The sequence below is a fragment of the Kogia breviceps genome, chromosome 8, assembly GCF_026419965.1.
Source record: "Kogia breviceps isolate mKogBre1 chromosome 8, mKogBre1 haplotype 1, whole genome shotgun sequence".
Classification (NCBI taxonomy): domain Eukaryota; kingdom Metazoa; phylum Chordata; class Mammalia; order Artiodactyla; family Physeteridae; genus Kogia; species Kogia breviceps.
The window spans coordinates 58,298,348-58,317,438 of NC_081317.1; the positions used below are offsets into that span (position 1 = coordinate 58,298,348).

The 19,091-nt window shown below is 39.9% G+C and overlaps 1 protein-coding gene across 2 annotated transcripts in view; it reads left to right on the top strand.

Annotated features, from left to right (window-relative positions):
- Window positions 1–19,091, top strand: part of TTC39B (tetratricopeptide repeat domain 39B) — a 134,858-nt gene that overhangs the window by 26,753 nt on the left and 89,014 nt on the right. For both annotated transcript variants that reach the window (XM_067041478.1, XM_059072943.2), the window contains exon 2: window positions 11,030–11,064. In XM_067041478.1, coding sequence (XP_066897579.1) covers window positions 11,030–11,064 — 35 coding nt within the window. The remainder of the gene's footprint in view (window positions 1–11,029; window positions 11,065–19,091) is intronic.

A 19,091-nucleotide genomic window follows, 5' to 3' on the forward strand; every position in this document is an offset into this window, starting at 1 on the left:
GTTACTTTCCTTAAACCGGAAGGACTCTGGATGCTTCTCTGACTATATGTGTTTCAACTGGAGTCCATGTGGTATGCCTATCCAGTACTGGGAGGTTTAAGGGAAACCAGCTATGGTAATCACTGGGGAAGTGAAAACCAGCAGTAGTGAAGCTTTGGGAAGTTGATGGTGAGTTTGAAGAAGCAAAGAGACCAGAGGTAGAAAAATCTTGTTATGCTCTGTGAGGAATGTATGTGGGGATATTTAATGCTAGGTGGGAGACTGTTGACTAGCAGTCCCCTGTAGATCAGGTACCAAACCTAGTGGTGCTGATAGGAATCCACAGAGGAAATATTCTCCCCAAAGCAGCAGCAGGAAAGGGATAGAATTTGAGCTGGGGGTTGGGACTTAGAGAGACAGGTATATGGTGTGGGAGGTATGAACAGTCCCTTTGACTTCTGGCAATTCATCCCTTGGGTGGAACCCATAGCAGTTTTCCCAAGGAGCTGGGAAACTATATTTGTAGGTACCCAGGGAGAGAGTGTGTTGTCTCTATTAATGTCAAAGTATAATTTCCAAACTCTGGTCTGAAGGGCTGCAGTGAGGGCTTTGCACATGGCCGGCAGCCTCTGAGCAAGTGACACTAGACAAAGCAAAAAGGAGAAAGAAAAAGGTGACCTAATTTTAAGAAAACCTATGTGAGGAGGATTGACTTCATTGGCTATTAATTTTTAAAGAGTTTTTGTTTTATTTTATTTTGTTTTCTGTGCCTCGTGGAGATGTGGGGACTAGATTAAGCTCTAACTACTACAGCATTTAAATGCCATGCATAGCTCATTCGGGATCAAAATGCACCTGAAATGTGGGACGAGGTCGAGCCACGGGTTCTCACTGCAGATGATGAAATTCATCTGAGACCACATAGCCAGAGAAGGCCGAATGGAGTTTTGAATCTAGGCAGTCTTGACCTCAGAGCCCTCCGGCCTAAAGCTGTGTGGCTGACAGGGTCTTGGTGCTCTGGCCAGGTGTCAGGCCTGAGCCTCTGAGGTGGGAGAGCCTAGTTCAGGACATTGGACCACCAGAGACCTCCTGACCTCACCTAATATTAATCAGCAAGAGTTCTCTCAGAGATCTCTGTCTCAATGCTAAGACCCAGCTCCACGCAACGGCAAGCAAGCTCCAGTGCTGGATGCTCCATGGAAAACAACTAGCAAGACAGAAACACAACCCCACCCATAAGCAGAGAGGCTGCCTAAAATCATACTAAGTTCACAGACACCCCAAAACACAACACTGTCGCACTGCCCACCAGGAAGACAAAATCCAGCCCCACCCACCGGAACACAGGCACCAGTCCCCTCCATCAGGGGGCCTACAGAAGCCACTGAACAAACCTTACCCACTGGGGGCAGACACCAAAAACAACGGGAACTACGAACCTGCAGCCTGCAAAAAGGAGACCCCAAACACAGTAAGTTAAGCAAAATGAGAAGACAGAGAAATATGCAGCAGATGAAGTAGCAAGGTGAAAAGCCACGAGACCAAACAAATGAAGAGGAAATAGGCAGTCTACCTGAAAAAGAATTCACAGTAATGATAGTAAAGATGATCCAAAATCTTGGAAATAGATTGGAGAAAATACCAGAAACGTTTAACAAGGAATTAGAAAAACTAAAGAGCAAACAAACAATGATGAACAGCACAATATATGAAATTAAAAATTCTCTAGAAGGACTCAGTAGCAGAATAACTGAGGCAGAAGAATAGATAAGTGACCTGGAAGATAAAATAGTGGAAATAACTACCGCAGAACAGAATAAAGAAAAAGGAATGAAAAGAATTGAGGACAGTCTCAGAGACCTCTGGGACAACATTAAACGCACCAACATTTGAATTATAGGGGTCCCAGAAGAAGAAGAGAAAAAGAAAGGGTCTGAAAAAATATTTGAAGAGATTATAGTTGAAAACTTCCCTAACATAGGAAAGGAAATACTGTCAAGTCCAGGAAGTGTAGAGAGTCCCATACAGGATAAATCCAAGGAGAAACACCCTAAGACACATATTAATCAAACTATCAAAAATTAAATACAAAGAAAAAATGTTAAAGGCAGCAAGGGAAAAGCAACTAATAACATACAAGGGAATCCCCATAAAATTAACAGCTGATCTTTAAGCAGAAAGTCTGCAAGCCAGAAGGGAGTGGCAGGACATATTTAAAGTGGTGAAAGGGAAAAACTTACAACCAAGATTACTCTATCCAGCAAGGATCTCACTCAGATTCAATGGAGAAATTAAAACCTTTACAGACAAGCAAAAGTTAAGACAATTCAGCACCACCAAACCAGCTTTACAACAAATGCTAAGGGGACTTTTCTAGGCAGAAAACACAAGAGAAGGAAAAGACCTACAATAACAAACCGAAAACAATTAAGAAAATGGTAATAGGAGCATACATATCGATAATTACCTTAAATGTAAAGGAAATAAATGCACCAACCAAAAGACATAGATTGGCTGAACGGATACAAAAACAAGACCCATACATATGCTGTCTACAAGAGACCCACTTCAGACCTAGGGACACATACAGACTGAAAGTGAGGGGATGGAAAAAGATATTCCATGCAAATGCAAATCAAAAGAAAGCTGGAGTAGCAGTTCTCATATCAGACAAAATAGACTTTAAAATAAAGACTATTACAAGAGACAAAGAAGGACACTACATAATGATCAAGGAATCAATCCAAAAAGAAGATATAACAATTGTAAATATTTATGCACCCAACATAGGAGCACCTCAATACATAAGGCAAATGCTAACAGCCATAAAAGGGGAAATTGGCAGTTACGCAATAAGGTAGGGAACTTTAACACCCCACTTTCAGCAGTGGACAGATCATCCAAAATGAAAATAAATAACGAAACACAAGCTTTAAATGACACATTACACAAGGTGGACTTAATTGATATTTATAGGACATTCCATCTCAAAACAACAGAATACACGTTCTTCTCAAGTGCTCTTGGAACATTCTCCAGGGTAGATCATATCTTAGGTCACACATGAAGCCATGGTTCATATAAGAAAATTGAAATCGTATCAAGTATCTTTTTTGACCACAACACTATGAGAGTAGATATCAATCACAGGAAACAATCTGTAAAAAATACAAACACATGGAGGCTAAACAATAAGCTACTAAATAACCAAGATATCACTGAAGAAATCAAAGAGGAAATCAAAAATACCTAGAAGCAAATGACAATGAAAACATGACGACCCAAAACCTGTGGGATGCAGCAAAAGCAGTTCTAAGAGGGAAGTTTATAGCAATACAATCCTACCTCAGGAAACAAGAAACATCTCAAATAAACAACCTAACCTTTCATCTAAAGCAATTAGAGAAAGAAGAACAAAACAACTCCAAAGTTAGCAGAAGGAAAGAAATCACAAAGACCAGATCAGAAATAAATGAAAAAGAAATGAAGGAAACAATAGCAAATAAAACTAAAAGCTGGTTCTTTGAGAAGATAAACAAAATTGATAAACCATTAGCCAGACTCAACAAGAAAAAAAGGGAGAAGACTTAAATCAATAAAATTATAAATGAAAAAAGGAGAAGTAACAACTGACACTGTCGAAATGCAAAGGATCACGAGAGATTACTACAAGCAACTCTATGCCAATAAAATGGACAACCTGAAAGATATGGACAAATTCTTAGAAAAGCACAACCTTCTGAGACTGAACCAGGAAGAAATAGAAAATATAAACAGACCAATCACAAGCACTGAAATTGAAACTGTGATTAAAAATCTTCCAAGAAACAAAAGTCCAGGACCAGATCGCTTCACAGGTGAATTCTATCACACGTTTAGAGAAGAGCTAACACCCATCCTTCTCAAACTCTTCCAAAATATAGCAGAGGAACAGTCCCAAACTCATTCTACAAGGACACCATCACCCTGATAGCAAAACCAGACAAAGATGTTACAAAAAAAGAAAACTACAGGCCAGTATCACTGATGAAGATGGATGCAAAAATCCTCAACAAAATACTAGCAAACAGGATCCAACAGCACATTAAAAGGATCATACATCATGATCAAGTGGGGTTCATCCCAGGAATGCAAGGATTCTTCAATATATGCAAATCAATCAATGTGATACACCATGTTAACAAATTGAAGGAGAAAAACTATATGATAATCTCAATAGATGCAGAAAAAGCTTTCGATAAGATTCAACTTTCATCCAGAAAGTAGGTATATAAGGAACTTACCTCAACATAATAAAGGCCATGTATGACAAACCCACAGCCAACATCCTTCTCAATGGTGAAAAACTGAAACCGTTTCCTCTAAGATCAGGAGGAAGACAAGGTTGCTCACTCTTCACCACTATTATTCAACATCGTTTTTGAAGTTTTAGCCATAGCAATCAGAGAAGAAAAAGAAATAAAAGGAATCCAAATTGGAAAAGAAGTAAAACTGTCACTGTATGTAGATGACATGATACTATACATAGAGAATCCTAAAGATGCTACCAGAAAACTGCTAGAGCTAATCAATGAATTTGGTAAAGTAGCTGGATACAAAATTAATGCATAGGAATCTCTTGCATTCCTATGCACTAATGATGAAAAATCTGAAAGAGAAATTAAGGAAACGCTCCCATTTACCATTGCAAGAAAAAGAATAAAATACCTAGGAGTAAACCTACCTAGGGAGACAAAAGACCTGTATGAAGAAAACTAAAAGACACTGATGAAAGAAATTAAAGATGATACAAACAGATGGAGAGATATACCATTTTCTTGGATTAGAAGAATCAACATTGTGAATAGACTATACTACCCAAAGCAATGCACAGATTCAGTGCAATCCCTATCAAACTACCAATGGCATTTTTCACAGAAGTGGAACAAAAAAATTTCACAATTTGTATGAAAACACAAAAGACCCCGAATAGCCAAAGCAATCTTAAGAAAGAAAACCGGAGCTGGAGGATTTAGGCTCCCTGACTTCAGACTATACTACAAAGCTACAGCAATCAAGACAATATGGTGCTGGCACAAAAACAGAAATATAGATCAATGGAACAGGATAGAAAGCCCAGAGATAGACCCATGTACATATGGTCACCTTATCTTTGATAAAGGAGGCAAGAATATACAATGGAGAATAGACAGCCTCTTAAATAAGTGGTGCTGGGAAAACTGAACAGCTACATGTAAAAGAGTGAAATTAGAACACTTCGTAACACCATACACAAAAATAAACTCAAAATGGATTAAAGCCTAAATGTAAAGCCAGACAGTATAAAAACTCTTAGAGGAAAGCATAGGAAGAACACTCTTTGATATAAATCACAGCAAGATCTTTCTTGGCCCACCTCCTAGAGAAATGGAAATAAAAACAAAAATAAACAAATGGGACTTAATGAAACTTAAAAGCTTTTTCACAGAAAAGGAAACCATAAAGAAGAGAAAAGGATAACCCTCAGAATGGGAGAAAATATTTGCACATGATGCAACTGACAAAGGATTAATCTCTGAAATATACAAGCAGCTCATGCAGCTTAATATCAAAAAAACAATCCAATCCAAAAATGGGCACAAGACCTAAGTAGACATTTCTCCAAAGAAGATATACAGATTGACAACAAACACATGAAAGGATGCTCAACATCACTAATCGTTAGAGAAATCCAAATCAAAACTTCAGTGAGGTATCACCTCACATCGGTCAGAATGGCCATCATCAAAAAATCTACACAAATAAATTGTGGAGAGGGTGTGGAGAAAAGGGAACCCTCTTGTACTGTTGGTGGGAATGTAAATTAATACGGCCACTATGGAGAACAGTATGGAGGTTCTTCAAAAAACTAAAACTAGAACTACCATACGACCCAGCAATCCCACTACTGGGCATGTACCCTGAGAAAACCATAATTCAAAGAGTCATGTACCACAATGTTCATTGCAGCACTATTTACAATAGCCAGGACATGGAGGCAACCTAAGTGTCCATCGACAGACAAATGGATAAAGATGTGTCGCATATATACAATGGAATATTATTCAGCCATAAAAGAAACAAAACAGTTATTTGTAGTGAGGTGGATGGACCTAGAATCTGTCATACTGAGTTAAGTAAGTAAGAAGGAGAAAAACAAATACTGTGTGCTAACACATATATGTGGAATCTTAAAAAAAAATGGTTCTGATGAACCTAGGGCAGGACAGGAATAATGATTCAGATGTAGAGAATGGACTTGAGGACACGAGAAGGGGGAATGGTAAGCTGGATAAAGTGAGAGAGTGGCATGGACATATATACACTACCAAATGTAAAATAGATAGCTTGTGGGAAGCTGCTGCATAGCACAGGGGGATCAGCTGGGTGCTTTGTGACCAGCTGGAGGGGTGGGATAGGGAGGGTAGAAGGGAGACACAAGAGGGAGGGAGGGGATATTGGGATGTATGTATATGTATAACTGATTCACGTTGTTATACAGAAGAAACCAACACAACATTGTAAAGCAATTATACTCCAATAAAGATGTTTTTAAAAGTATTTCCAAAAATTCAAAATATGACTTTCATAAAGATATAAAGTGAACGTGTAGAAATTTTATTTAGCCTATCAACGAGGAAAACAGTGAGGTGATAAACTGATTCTCCGGGTATTTGTGGAACTGGGTATTTATAGGCTTAAAACAAAAACAATGTTAGATTAAGATTATTAGGCTGCAGGTAAAACTGAATAGTGTCCTACAGGGCTATAAAACTAATCATTGAGGTTTTCTCACCATTCCGAAATCTGCAAGCTAACGTGTCATCTCACAATATCTGTGTTCTAATCTCATAGTAAATAGCAAAGTCTCAAACACAAGGAAGTTCTAGAGAATTCAGGATTCCTTGGGAGGATTTGTGCAACAACGTGCAGTATGACCTGCAGAGATATGCCGCCCCCTCCTCACCCACCCACTCTCTGCTCCTGCCCAACTGCCTTAGCTCCAAGTTTTGGATATTTTTTATTAACATTGAAAAAAATACTTTGGCGTTAAAGAAAGCTGAGGGTGAATCTCATCCTTCACTTGCCAGCTGTATAATGTTGGGCAGGTAGTTACCTGCAACTGGATTTGCTTGCTGCAAATTGGGAGGAGCTTTTGTAAAGTGCCTGGCACATGATAGGTACTTTACCTTTCTTTTTTCTTAAGTGAAAAAAATTCACCCTTTGTCTGGCCTTCAGAGACAAAGTTTTCTTCCCCTTGATAAGTGGAACATTTATAAATGGGGTATTTCCTGCCTTATCAATAAACACAGGATGTCACAGTCATCAATGATTGTAGCCCTCCAAGGTGAGGCGGTGAGCCCTGAGTTTCCTCAGGGCTGAAAAGAATGCCTGCCATCTAGCAGCCATCAGGCTGAAGCCACTCCCTGCGGTGACCCCTGAGGAAACTCAGGATGTGAAAATACAGGATACTGGCCGCTGATATCTGAGGTGCATATCAAAGGATATTTCAGCAAGCCCAGTCTCTTGCATCTTCCCATACATGCAAAAACGCTAAATTCCTTGAGATATCTGGTTTTCTTTAATTAACAATTATCTTTTGCCATTCCAGACTACCTGCCCTTTGTTGCAAAACTCCTATGTATCATGGCTCCTCCCCTCGCCTCCTTGTAGCAGTTTCTCAGTTATCTGAAATGCTGTCTCCTGGGCTGCAGTCCTCATTTTGCCCCAAATCAAAGTTAACTGGCCGCTCTTACGTTGTGCATTTTTTTTAAGTCAATACCCTTCCTCCCTTCTTCCCTTCCTCCCTCCCTTCCTTCCTTCCTTTCTCTCTTTCCCTCTCTCCCTCCCTCCCCTCCTCCCTCCTTCTTTCTTTCTCTCCCTCCCTCCCTTCCTTCCTTCCTCTCTCTCACTCTCTTTCTCATCTCTAGTTTATTAGAATAATATCCTAGAACTCTGGTGGATATTTTCCATTACTAATAGAGGCATTCTCTTAAATTTTTATTATTCATCTAAATGGAAAAAATAGATTTTAACATTATTTTTTAATTAAAAATTTCCACCAGCTTTATTGAGATGTAGTTAATCTATAACATTGTGTGAGTTTCAGGTGTACAACTTGACGATTTGATATATGCATATATTGTGAAATGATTACCATAATAAGGTTAGTTAACACATCCATCACCTCACATAGTTATAATTTTTTGTGTGTGTGATGAGAACTTTGAAGATCTACTCTCTTAACTACTTTCAAATATATAATGTAGTATTGTTAACTCAGGTTACCCACCACGTTGTACAGAATGCTTTATTTTTATTTTTATTTTTTTTGCGGTATGCGGGCCTCTCACTGTTGTGGCCTCTCCCGTTGCGGAGCACAGGCTCCGGACGCGCAGGCCTAGCGGCCATGGCTCACGGGCTTAGTTGCTCCGCGGCATGTGGGATCTTCCCGGACCAGGGCACGAACCCGTGTCTCCTGCATCGGCAGGCGGATTCTCAACCACTGCGCCACCAGGGAAGCCCCCAGAATGCTTTATTTAGAGAGCCCTCTGCATATGACAAAATGGAGAGATGTTCCTCAAGTGAAGATGATTTCTTACTGGATATAACTTAGTGTTTCTTGTTTTGAGGTGGGGATGGGGGTATTACTTGTTTAGATCCTTGTCTACTTTTAAAAGGAGAACTGGCTTCCCGAGTTATCCTTTCTGAAGCCCACTCAGTATCTCAGTGTCTGCTGTGAGCCCTGCTCTGGGTTGAGGTTTGTGAGGAAGGGGTTGGATGCACAGAAGCTCCGAGGAGCATGCTCTCTGCATTCCCCCTTCTTGGTACAGGTCGGCCCAGGTGGGGTTAACCGATGGCAGAGGACCATGAGCTGGTGTCTGGCACAGGTAACAGGTCATCACTACCAGATCTGTATTCCCGGAGAGTACTCGTCTCTCCCCTTCTCCACAACCCCTCACGTGATAAACCTGTGGGCTGGCATGTGGGACACTGAGCTGTGATTCAAAATGACAAAGTCTTCTGATATTTTTCCAATCACTAATTTCTGGAGAGTGAGGAGTAAGAAAGAATTGCCCTTGACTGTGCCTCCCTTGCAGAGTATGGTATTAATATAGATCAATAGGTCAGGGATCCCAAATTCTAAACTCACTTCTGCCACTACTTATAATGTTGTTTCTTCTTTTTCGTATTTACACTTTTTTTTTTCCTTTCCTGCCTAAATGCAGAATCAGTATGTTGTATACATTGTTCAATATTAATGGTCACATGAGGGAAAAGCTCTGTAACCCTCTTTTCTCATTTCTGTGTCCTATCTGTAAATGAGGTGATGTGATCAGTACCTTGATGGTCCAAGCTCAGTTCATTCATTCATTAGGCAACATGTAGCTGTTGAGCAACAGCTCTGTGCCAAGGCCTGGCGGTTTCTCTGTAAACATGATAAATGAGAACCTGCGCTAATGGGGATAGATTGTAACCAAGGAAACAAATAAGATCATTAGAGACTATGATAAGTATTATGAATGAAAGAAATCAGATGATGGGAAACTATAAGTAAGCTGCTATTCTTAGTAATTTTAATTAGGATTATCAGAGGTGGTCTCTTTGAGGAGGTGGCTTTCTGAACTGCAAATGGAAGGATGAGAATGAGTCAGTCATAGGAAGAGTCGAGTGAAGAACATTCTAGGAAAGAGAGACAATGCAGAGAGGTGTGGGATGAATTTGGCTTGTGCACGGACCAGAAAGACGGACCTTTGGCTGAAGTGGAGTGAGTCTGGTGGGTGGAGAGGTGGACAGAGGCTGGCAGGGTCATTTAGGGCTTTGTAGATCACGGGAAGGAATTTGGGTTTATTCTAAGTGCAATGGAAAGCTTTTAAAGAGGTCTAAAGCAGTGGAATGGTATGCTTATTAAAAGAAGGGAAAGAAAAGAATAGTTGGCTGTTGCGTGAAGAACTGAATGGCAGATGTCAAGCCTGGGAGTAGGGAGACTAGTGAGGTCTTGGTGCTTGGCTGTGGAGAAGGGTTAGGGATGTGAGAGAAGGAGGCCTTGAAGGTTTGACTAGGTTATGGTGGGTCCCAAATACCTGGATGAGGAACTTGGATTTGATTTTTGCAGCTGTGAGGGAGCTTCGTGTGTGTTTGTGAGTGAGGGAGTGTATGTGTGTGTGTATGACTGTGAGTTTAGGGGTGAGATTGTGAGTGTATGAGCCAGTGTGTATGAGCATGGGGTGCATGTGTGGATTTGTGAGCAGATATGAGTGTGTGTGTTATATGTGTGTGTTTGGGTTTTTCTCCTGTTGCAGATTTTGAACAGGCCAGTGGCATGAAGGAAAGGGCTGCCCTGTATGCTACAGATAAAGGCTGGTGACAGGGAGACTTGCTGGGTGGGTAGTGAAGTTAGACGTGACACGAAGGCCCAGACATACTAACGTGGCCAGCCATGGAGAAAGAGACGACTGAATCGGGCAGGTCCTGTTCTGTTTTATTCTGCTTCTGGGTTGGATGAGACTGAGGAGTGAAGACCCCACTGAAGGAGTCACATTCTCTTCAGATTAGCCCACTCGTCTTATTAGTGACAAAACCAACTCTAAATTAAACCTCACTTAAATTCATGCGTTGGTTTCTCTGAAAGGAATTCCATTAGTAAGAGTTAAGTGGAATGGTTCTACTGCAGCCCACCCAAACTGTCCCCACTCAGGCTCAAGAGGTGCACGCCCGTGCACACACACACACACGCAGGGAGTACACACACATGGGGAGTACACACACACACACACACACGGGGAGTACACACACACACACGGGGAGTACACACACACGGGGAGTACACACACACACACACACACACAGGGAGTACACACACACGGGGAGTACACACACACACACACACGGGGAGTACACACACACGGGGAGTACACACACACACACACACACACACACACACATACACACACTATCTCTCTCTCTCTCTTTTATATTTAAATTTCTTGATTCTTGAGAAATTCATTGTGTTTTCTGTTCCCCCCCCCAGGACATCTTTGAAGATGCCTTGGAAACCCTCTCTATGTAAGTAGTAACATAATAAAAAAGTATGTAGTAGAGAAAAATTGATAGTTTTCTTATAAAAATTGTAAATATTTCATTCTCATTTTTTTGAGTATAGTGGCTATTGTTGGAAAAATTCACGTCTCCATAATTTAACATTTAGGATGTGATTAAGCTTAAGAAAAGATATGTCTAAAGTTACTATCAAATATATTTTTGAGTCTTATTTCTTGTAACCTTAATTAAACTAAAATGAAAGAAAAAATGTTTTCCAACAAATTAAATTTTATTTGTTTATAGCTAACCCTTTTACATCTTGCCCATATTTATTTACATGGTTAGCCTCATATTGTAGATTTTTGCTTTTGGTTTGCACTTAGTTTTATTATAAGCATTTCCTATAAGCCTACATAATTTCTGTAATGATTTTAAATGACATCATATTAGATCAAATGGAACATCGCAATTTACTTATTCATTTCTCCTTTGTTAGACATTTAGTTTTTCACTGGTTTAAAAATTTAAAGGTAAGTAGTGAACATTTTAATGTGTATAGCTTTATCATATTTTTGAATATCTCTACAAGGTTAACTTCACCCATGTAGCATTATTGGATTAAAAGGGATCAATATTTTTATTTTATTTTTTTTTTGTGGTACACGGGCCTCTCACTGCTGTGGCCTCTCCTGTTGCGGAGCACAGGCTCTCGACACACAGGCTCAGTGGCCATGGCTCATGGGCCCAGCCGCTCCGCGGCACATGGGATCTTCCCGGACCGGGGCACGAACCCGCGTTCCCTGCATCGGCAGGTGGATCCCCAACCACTGTGCCACCAGGGAAGCCCGAATATTTTTATTCTTAATGTGATATTTCTCAAGTTACCTTTCTGTGTTAGTTAGCTCAGGCTGCCATAATAAAATACCATAGACTTGGTGGCTTAAACAACAGAGATATATTTTCTCACAGTTCTGGAGCCTGGAAGTCGGAGATCAGGGTGCCAGTGTGGTCAGGTTCTGGTGAGAGCTCTCTTCCTGGTTTATAGATGGTCACCTTCTTGTTGTGTCTTCACATGGCAGAGGGAGAGAGAGTGAGAGAGCAAGCTTTCTGGGGTCTCCTCCTATAAGGGCATTAGTCATGAGGGCCCCCCTCTCAGGACCTGATCTAAACTTGATTATCTCCCGAAGTCCTCATCTCCAAATACCATCACACTGGGGATCAGGGCTTCAACATGTGAAATTTGGGGTGACGCTATTCAGTCCACAGCACTTTCAAAAGAGTTTCACCAGTTTGCATGGCTGTGAACTGTGTATAAGTGAAGTGGTTTAAAGTGTAGCATTATCATCCCTAGGTATTATTTGAAACCATTTTGCTGCTTAAATGATACCTAATTGTTTTGTTTTAAAATTTTTTTCTGGGAGTTCCCTAGTGGCCTAGCGGTTAGGATTCTAGGCTTTCATTGCCGTGGCCTGGGTTCAATCCCTGGTCAGGGAACTGAGATCCTACAAGCCTTGTGGTACACACCACCCCCCAAGTTTTTTTCTTATAATCATTGTTTAGTTCATTGTGTTTCCTTTTGTATGAATTCTAGTCTTCTTTTGCCTATTTAACTTTTTTCTCAATGTTTCTTTTACAGACTTATGAACTTTAAAATATATATACACCTTCATATTTTGTCCTATTTGCTACAGATACTTTCCCTTAATTGCTATTTTTATGTTAGAGTTGCAAATTTTTATATTGTCCAAAAGTTTTAGTGTTTATGTCATGGAATGTGTATGTGAATAAAAAACTTAATTGTGATTAGGATTTTTAAAAATAACCTTTCTACTGTACAATAGTTTCAGATTTACAGAATTATGAAGATAGTATGGAGAGTCCTGTATATCCCACACTTGCTTTCCCTATGATTAATTTCTTACATTAGAATGGTACATTTGTCACAATTAATAATCTAATACAGATACATTGTTATAACTAAAGTCCATACTTGATTCAGATTTCTTTAGTTTTTATGGAGTATCCTTTTTCTGTCCCAGGATCCCATTCAGGACACCACAGTACAATCATTCGTCCTGTCTCCTTAGGCTATGCTTGACTGTGACAGTTTCTCAGAGTTTCCTTGGTTTTGAGTACTGGTCATTTGTTTTGTGGAATGTCCCTCAGCTGGAATTTGTCTGTTTTTTTCTCCTCATGATTAGAGTGGAGTCATGTGTTTTTGGGAGGAAGATCACAGACCTAAAGTATCATTCTCATCACATTATATCAAAGATACATGTTATCAACCTGGTTTACTCCTGTTGATGCTAAACTTCATCACTTGGGTTGAGATAGTGTTTGTCAGATCTTGCCACTGTAAAGTTTTACTCTTTTTCCCCCCTTCCGTTTTCATACTATACTTTTTGAAAGATAATCTACTTGTGTAATTTAAAAAATGACTTTTAAGGTGAGTGCATTATTTGTCATCCAGAAATCTTACTCAGCTCTGCTGTGGCTTCTCCGCTCTGAGTGTTGGCAGGAATTGAGCTTGGGTGGCCTGGTAGACTGAAGTCTAGGAGGTAGAAAAGCATCTGAGTGGGGCAGGTGACTGGAATTCACCAGTGGAAGTGCTGCTGTTGCCAATGAGAAGCTAGAACACTCCACACACACCAGAGAGGGGTTCAGGTCTCGGAGATGCAGACAGGTCAGACTGATGTAATTGACATGACCGATGGGTGGCACACATTAAAACTTGTGTTTCTTTGAGCTTTCAGTGACTGCATTAGACTGGTAGTGGCTTTACCTTTGGGTCTGAAAAGCATTGTCATTAATTTCTAACACCTATTAGTTTTTATTTTATTTATTTATTTTGTATACAGCAGGTTCTTATTAGTTATCTATTTTATACATATTAGTGTATATATGTCTATCCCAATCAACACCTATTAGTTAAAAAAAAATCAAATTATAGGAAAACAAAAACCTTCTGAACTTGACTTGCGATTTCTGGTTTTCCAAGTAAGGAGCTTGAAGTTGCAACTTTGTCCTAACAAGTAAAGAGCTAAACAGACTTGAAAATTCTGCAATTCATTTTGCATCCATAAGAAAGGAGAGGATACAGGGAAAATCACTGCCCCCAAGCCTGGAGGGACAGAAGGGCAAATACAGGGAGTCATGGTGTACAGAGTTGAAGCCAGGGCAGGGGTGGGAAAACGTCATCTGTGATCGATGAATTGCTGGGGGCTCAGTGTGAATAACTTTGGGAGTTAAGAATCATAAGGAGACCCACTCATATGGAGCCCCTCCACCCCCAATGTGAAATTTGCCTCCAGAAGCTGTACCAGATTTATATAGTAAATAGAGGAGAAAAATCCCTTTGGGCTACCAGCAGGGTGAGAAGAAAAAGAACCATTCTGAAATACATCAGAGTTTACTGTTCTTAACAAGGCCTGCCCTCAGGGGAGAGTAGTTAACCAGAACCTAACTGACCTGGGGAGCTCTAGCCCACTCTGGCCATCCTGTCCCATCCAAGAGAGAAGAAAAACTGAGAAACACTTGAGAAGTTCCCAGTCCAGAGGCACAGGCTCCCTAAAAGACTGAGACCTCATCACAGAACGATAGAATGCTTCCCCTCCTCCATGCCTCACCACCACATGACCACAGGCCTATTTATAACAGTTCCTTTTATCATGTGCCTCATATTTAACTATCAAGAAAGATTACAAGGCAGTCCAGTAGGCAAAAAACACAGTTTGAAGAGACAGAGTAAGCATCAGAACCAGACGTGGCAGGGATGTGGGAATTTAAAACAATTATGGTTAATATGCAATGGGCTCTATGGAAGAAGTAGAGAGACTATAGGAATAGATGGGTAATGTAAGCAGAAAGTTGGAAACCATAAGAAAGAACCAAAAAGAAATGCTAGAGATCAAAACACTAACAGAAATGAAAAATGTCTTTGATGGACTTTGGCTGAGGAAAGACTCTCTGAGCTAGAGGCTGTAGAAATAAAATCCTGAATAGAGTGGAATAGAATCTTCAAAAACTGAAAAGCAAAGAGAACAAAGAGTGAATAAAACAGAACAGGATATCGAAGGACTGTGGGGCAACTACAGCAGGTGTAACATATGCATAATTGGAACATCAGAAGGAGAAGAAAGAAAAGAACAGAAGAAATATTTGAAACAATAATGTCTGAGAATTTCCACAATTAATGTTAGACACCAAACCACAGATCCAGGAAGCTCAGAGAACACCAAATAGGATGATTGTCAAAAAATGACCTGTAGATACATTATTTGTAAACTACAGAGAATCAAAGATAAAGAAAAAATCTTGAAAGAAAAAATACACCTTACCTATAGAGGAGCAAAGATAAGTATTACATCCAGCTTCTCCTCAGAAACCAGGCAAGAAGAAGAAAGTGGAGTGAAATGTTTGTGTTGAGAGAATAAAACCCATCAACTTAGAATTCTGTACTCTCTGAAATTATCTTCAAAAGTAAAGGATAAATAAAGACTTTCTCAGGTGAACGAAAATTGAAGCAATTTGTTGCCCATAGATCTGCCTTGTAAGAAATATTAAAAGAAATATTAAAAAATATGTATATTACTGAAGTAATCTGTTATTCAAGATTTTTCTTTTAAAATATTATGTATGTTTTCTCTCTGATTAGCAGTATATGTTAATTGTAAAAAAAAATTCTTCAGTTGTTTTTTATGTGAACTTTTATTTTGTCTTAACTTCAGGGTTTGCCAAAATTTCTCTCGTTCCCTCTTATTAAATTTACGATGCCACGACATTCCTCTTGTGATCCATTAGCTGCTGAAATCAGTAGAGTTCTTTTTCTGTATGCTGATTGAACCGCATATTTTGGTTTTATATTTTGGTTTTATGTGCAGATAGCAATGCTTCCACCTCTCTGTAGCAGGATGTGGTCCTCTTTCCAACCTGGTGATTAATTTCTTCCTATGAATACTTTCTCCTGAATTTCTAATGAAAAGATGCAAGGAACAGATGAGGGAGGCCTTAAAGTATTTCCACAAAAGAAAATTATCTCCTACTCTCCTTTTCTGCTTAATGAATTCACTACCACAGATGTAGGTTTTCCTAGTTCTGGATCTTTGTGGTAACAATTGTGTTATTTTAAGTGATGAACTATTTTGGGAAGTTGCTAGATTTACAAGCTGGTAGATCGTACAAACATCTCTAATATTTAGAACTGGAGGGAAAATTAGAGTTTTTTTAATAAAACAGTTAGTGGGACATTGAACGTGTCCTTTCTAAAAATTAAAAAAGTGTTTATGAAGTTTCTGACTTGTTTAGCATAAGAGGTAATCTCTCAGGGAGGAACCGTACATTAGACCCATCTCATGGCCTATAGAAATTTGCTAGAAGATTAGTTCTGCCTTAGTCTCTGGCTTCCTGATTTAACAATTCCATACTGGTATGTGCTTCTTGGTGCTCTGATGACTGGGTATCCTTCTTGCCCACTGTTTGTACACAACTACCATATCTGAAAATGTAGTGGTGGTATAAAGTCTGTTCATGAATTAAGTGATATGACATGCGAAGAATAAATAAAATGTTCCAGCATTTCCAAAGAGCTGTTTCTGGTTGGGAGATCGGAGTGTCTGGCATTGGTTTTGGGTTTTGAGAGATACCAGGGTTACCTGGGACACCTGTGGACAGAAGAGATTTTGGGTTACCATGGATTCCTGGCTTCCGTTTAGTGAGGAGAGTAGGCTAACTGCTTGGAATCAAGTGAATTGGTAGTGTTTTCAATTAACCTCTTTCTCATAAAAACCACAGTGGGCCATGGCACAAAAATCTAATTAACTGGGGGGCCTGGTCGGGTACTACTTTTTTTTTTTTTTTTTTTTTTTTGCGGTACTCGGGCCTCTCACTGTCAAGGCCTCTCCCGTTACGGAGCACAGGTTCCGGACGCGCAGGCTCAGCGGCCATGGCTCACGGGCCCAGCCGCTCTGCCGCATGTGGGATCTTCCCGGACCGGGGCACGAACCCGTGTCCCCTGCATTGGCAGGTGGACTCTCAACCACTGCGCCACCAGGGAAGCCCCGGTCGGGTACTACTTAATGAAGATTTTCTTTTTATGATAGTTTAGAGAAGTCAGAGGAGACATCAAATTTATGTACAAAGGCTGTTAGAGCAGATTCAGGTTTAAAATGTTTTCAGCAGTGATCTCTTAATATTCCATAGTACTGTAATAAAATTTTGAATTTATCCTTATATAGAAATTCATAGGTTTTTAATCAAGTCCTGAGGCAATGGGATGTGTGTGTTCACGTGCAGGAACAACGGTGAATTTGTTCTTACATCTACAAGTTGAAAGAGGCAGACGTTTTTAGTCACGTGATAAGAAGCTTACAGTAGAATTAAAAATATTTTGTAGTGTAGCATTTCTCATGGACTTCGTCCTTCACACCTTCTCTTTTGAACGACAAACTGTAGACTAGAATGAGGTAAAGCTTTTAAGGCACCCCCCTGCCCCCCATCAGTTTAGTTAATTATGGTGCAATAGTTTTGTCTGTTTTAAGGTTATTTAGGGTGATATTTGGTGAATGACAGTTGAAAAACATCTAGTTAATATTTTTTTTCATAATGGTTAAATTATAACTAGTAACTATAGGCAGAGTTAGATTAATTTTCATATTTCTGTGATCTTTTCCTTGACCCAGCTTCTATGTGTAGGTAATCCAAATGTTGCTCAGGTCTGGAGGGCCACTTCTCTGCCCCGACCTCAACCTGATTTGTCTTAACCAGGTTGGCATTTAATTATTTCATTGGATCTAAGATGCCGCTGACATTGTATATACCACTGAGGAAGGAGAAAAACACATTGAAGAATTTTACAGGTGACTTTGCCTAAGGGAAGGGAAAAATAAAACAGTCATGCAGGAAGGCACAGTAAGGAAATGTGTGTATTTCAATCTTGGTACTAAGTAGGGAGGGGAAAAATACTTCTCTTGAGAATCTCTGCCCTGGGAACTTTTAAAAATAGCTCTATCACATTATGAATTTATATCCCATAAAATCCCTGGTTTAAATTTACAATTCATTGGAGTTTATTATATTTACAGAATTGTACAACCATCATTACAATCTAATTAAAAAAAAAAATGATTGGGCTTCCCTGGTGGCACAGTGGTTGAGAGTCCACCTGCCGATGCAGGGGACACGGGTTGGGGACATGGGTTCGTGCCCCGGTCTGGGAGGATCCCACCTGCGGCGGAGTGGCTGGGCCCGTGAGCCATGGCTGCTGAGCCTGTGCATCCGGAGCCTTTGCTCCGCAACGGGAGAGGCCACAACAGTGAGAGGCCCACGTACCACACACACAAAAATTTGATCACCCAAAAAAGAAACCCCGTACCCCTTTACAATCATTCTCCTTTCCCACTCCTACTCTTAGGCAACCACTAACTTAATTTCTGCTTCTAGATTTGTCTGTATAGACATTTCATAAAAATAGGATTATTCAATATATGTTCTTTTGTGTCTGGCTTTTGAGGTTTATCCATGTTGTGGTATGTGTCAGTATTTCATTCTTTTTTAGGGCTGAATAATACTCAAGGGTGTGGATATACCACATTTTGTTTATCCATTGTTAAGTTGATAGGCAGTCAGGTTTTTTCCAGTTTTTGACTGTTGTGACTAATGCTGCTGTAAACAACTGTGCACAATTCTTTGTGTGGACACGTTTGTAATTCTCTGGCATATATACCTAGGAGTGGAACTGATGAGCTGTATGGGAATCCTGTGTTTAACTTTTCAGCACTCTCAGAATTTCAATCACAAGCTAGTTTGTGGTCTGAATATTAGGTACCAGTGTGGCCCAAACAACTTCAAGCAGGTAATTTAATTTTAAGTGGATCAGCTTGGTTTTACCTTCAGGTAACTGGCAGAAGCAAATGTGGATCCTTTCCCTAAGAATTTAACTTTGATCTAGGGCAATCAAAGTTGCTCTTGATTTTAAGATACATCTGGATTTTGGGGATATTACACGATGAAAAATCTGTGTTATAGAGTCAATGGAATACAGTGAATGGAAATAA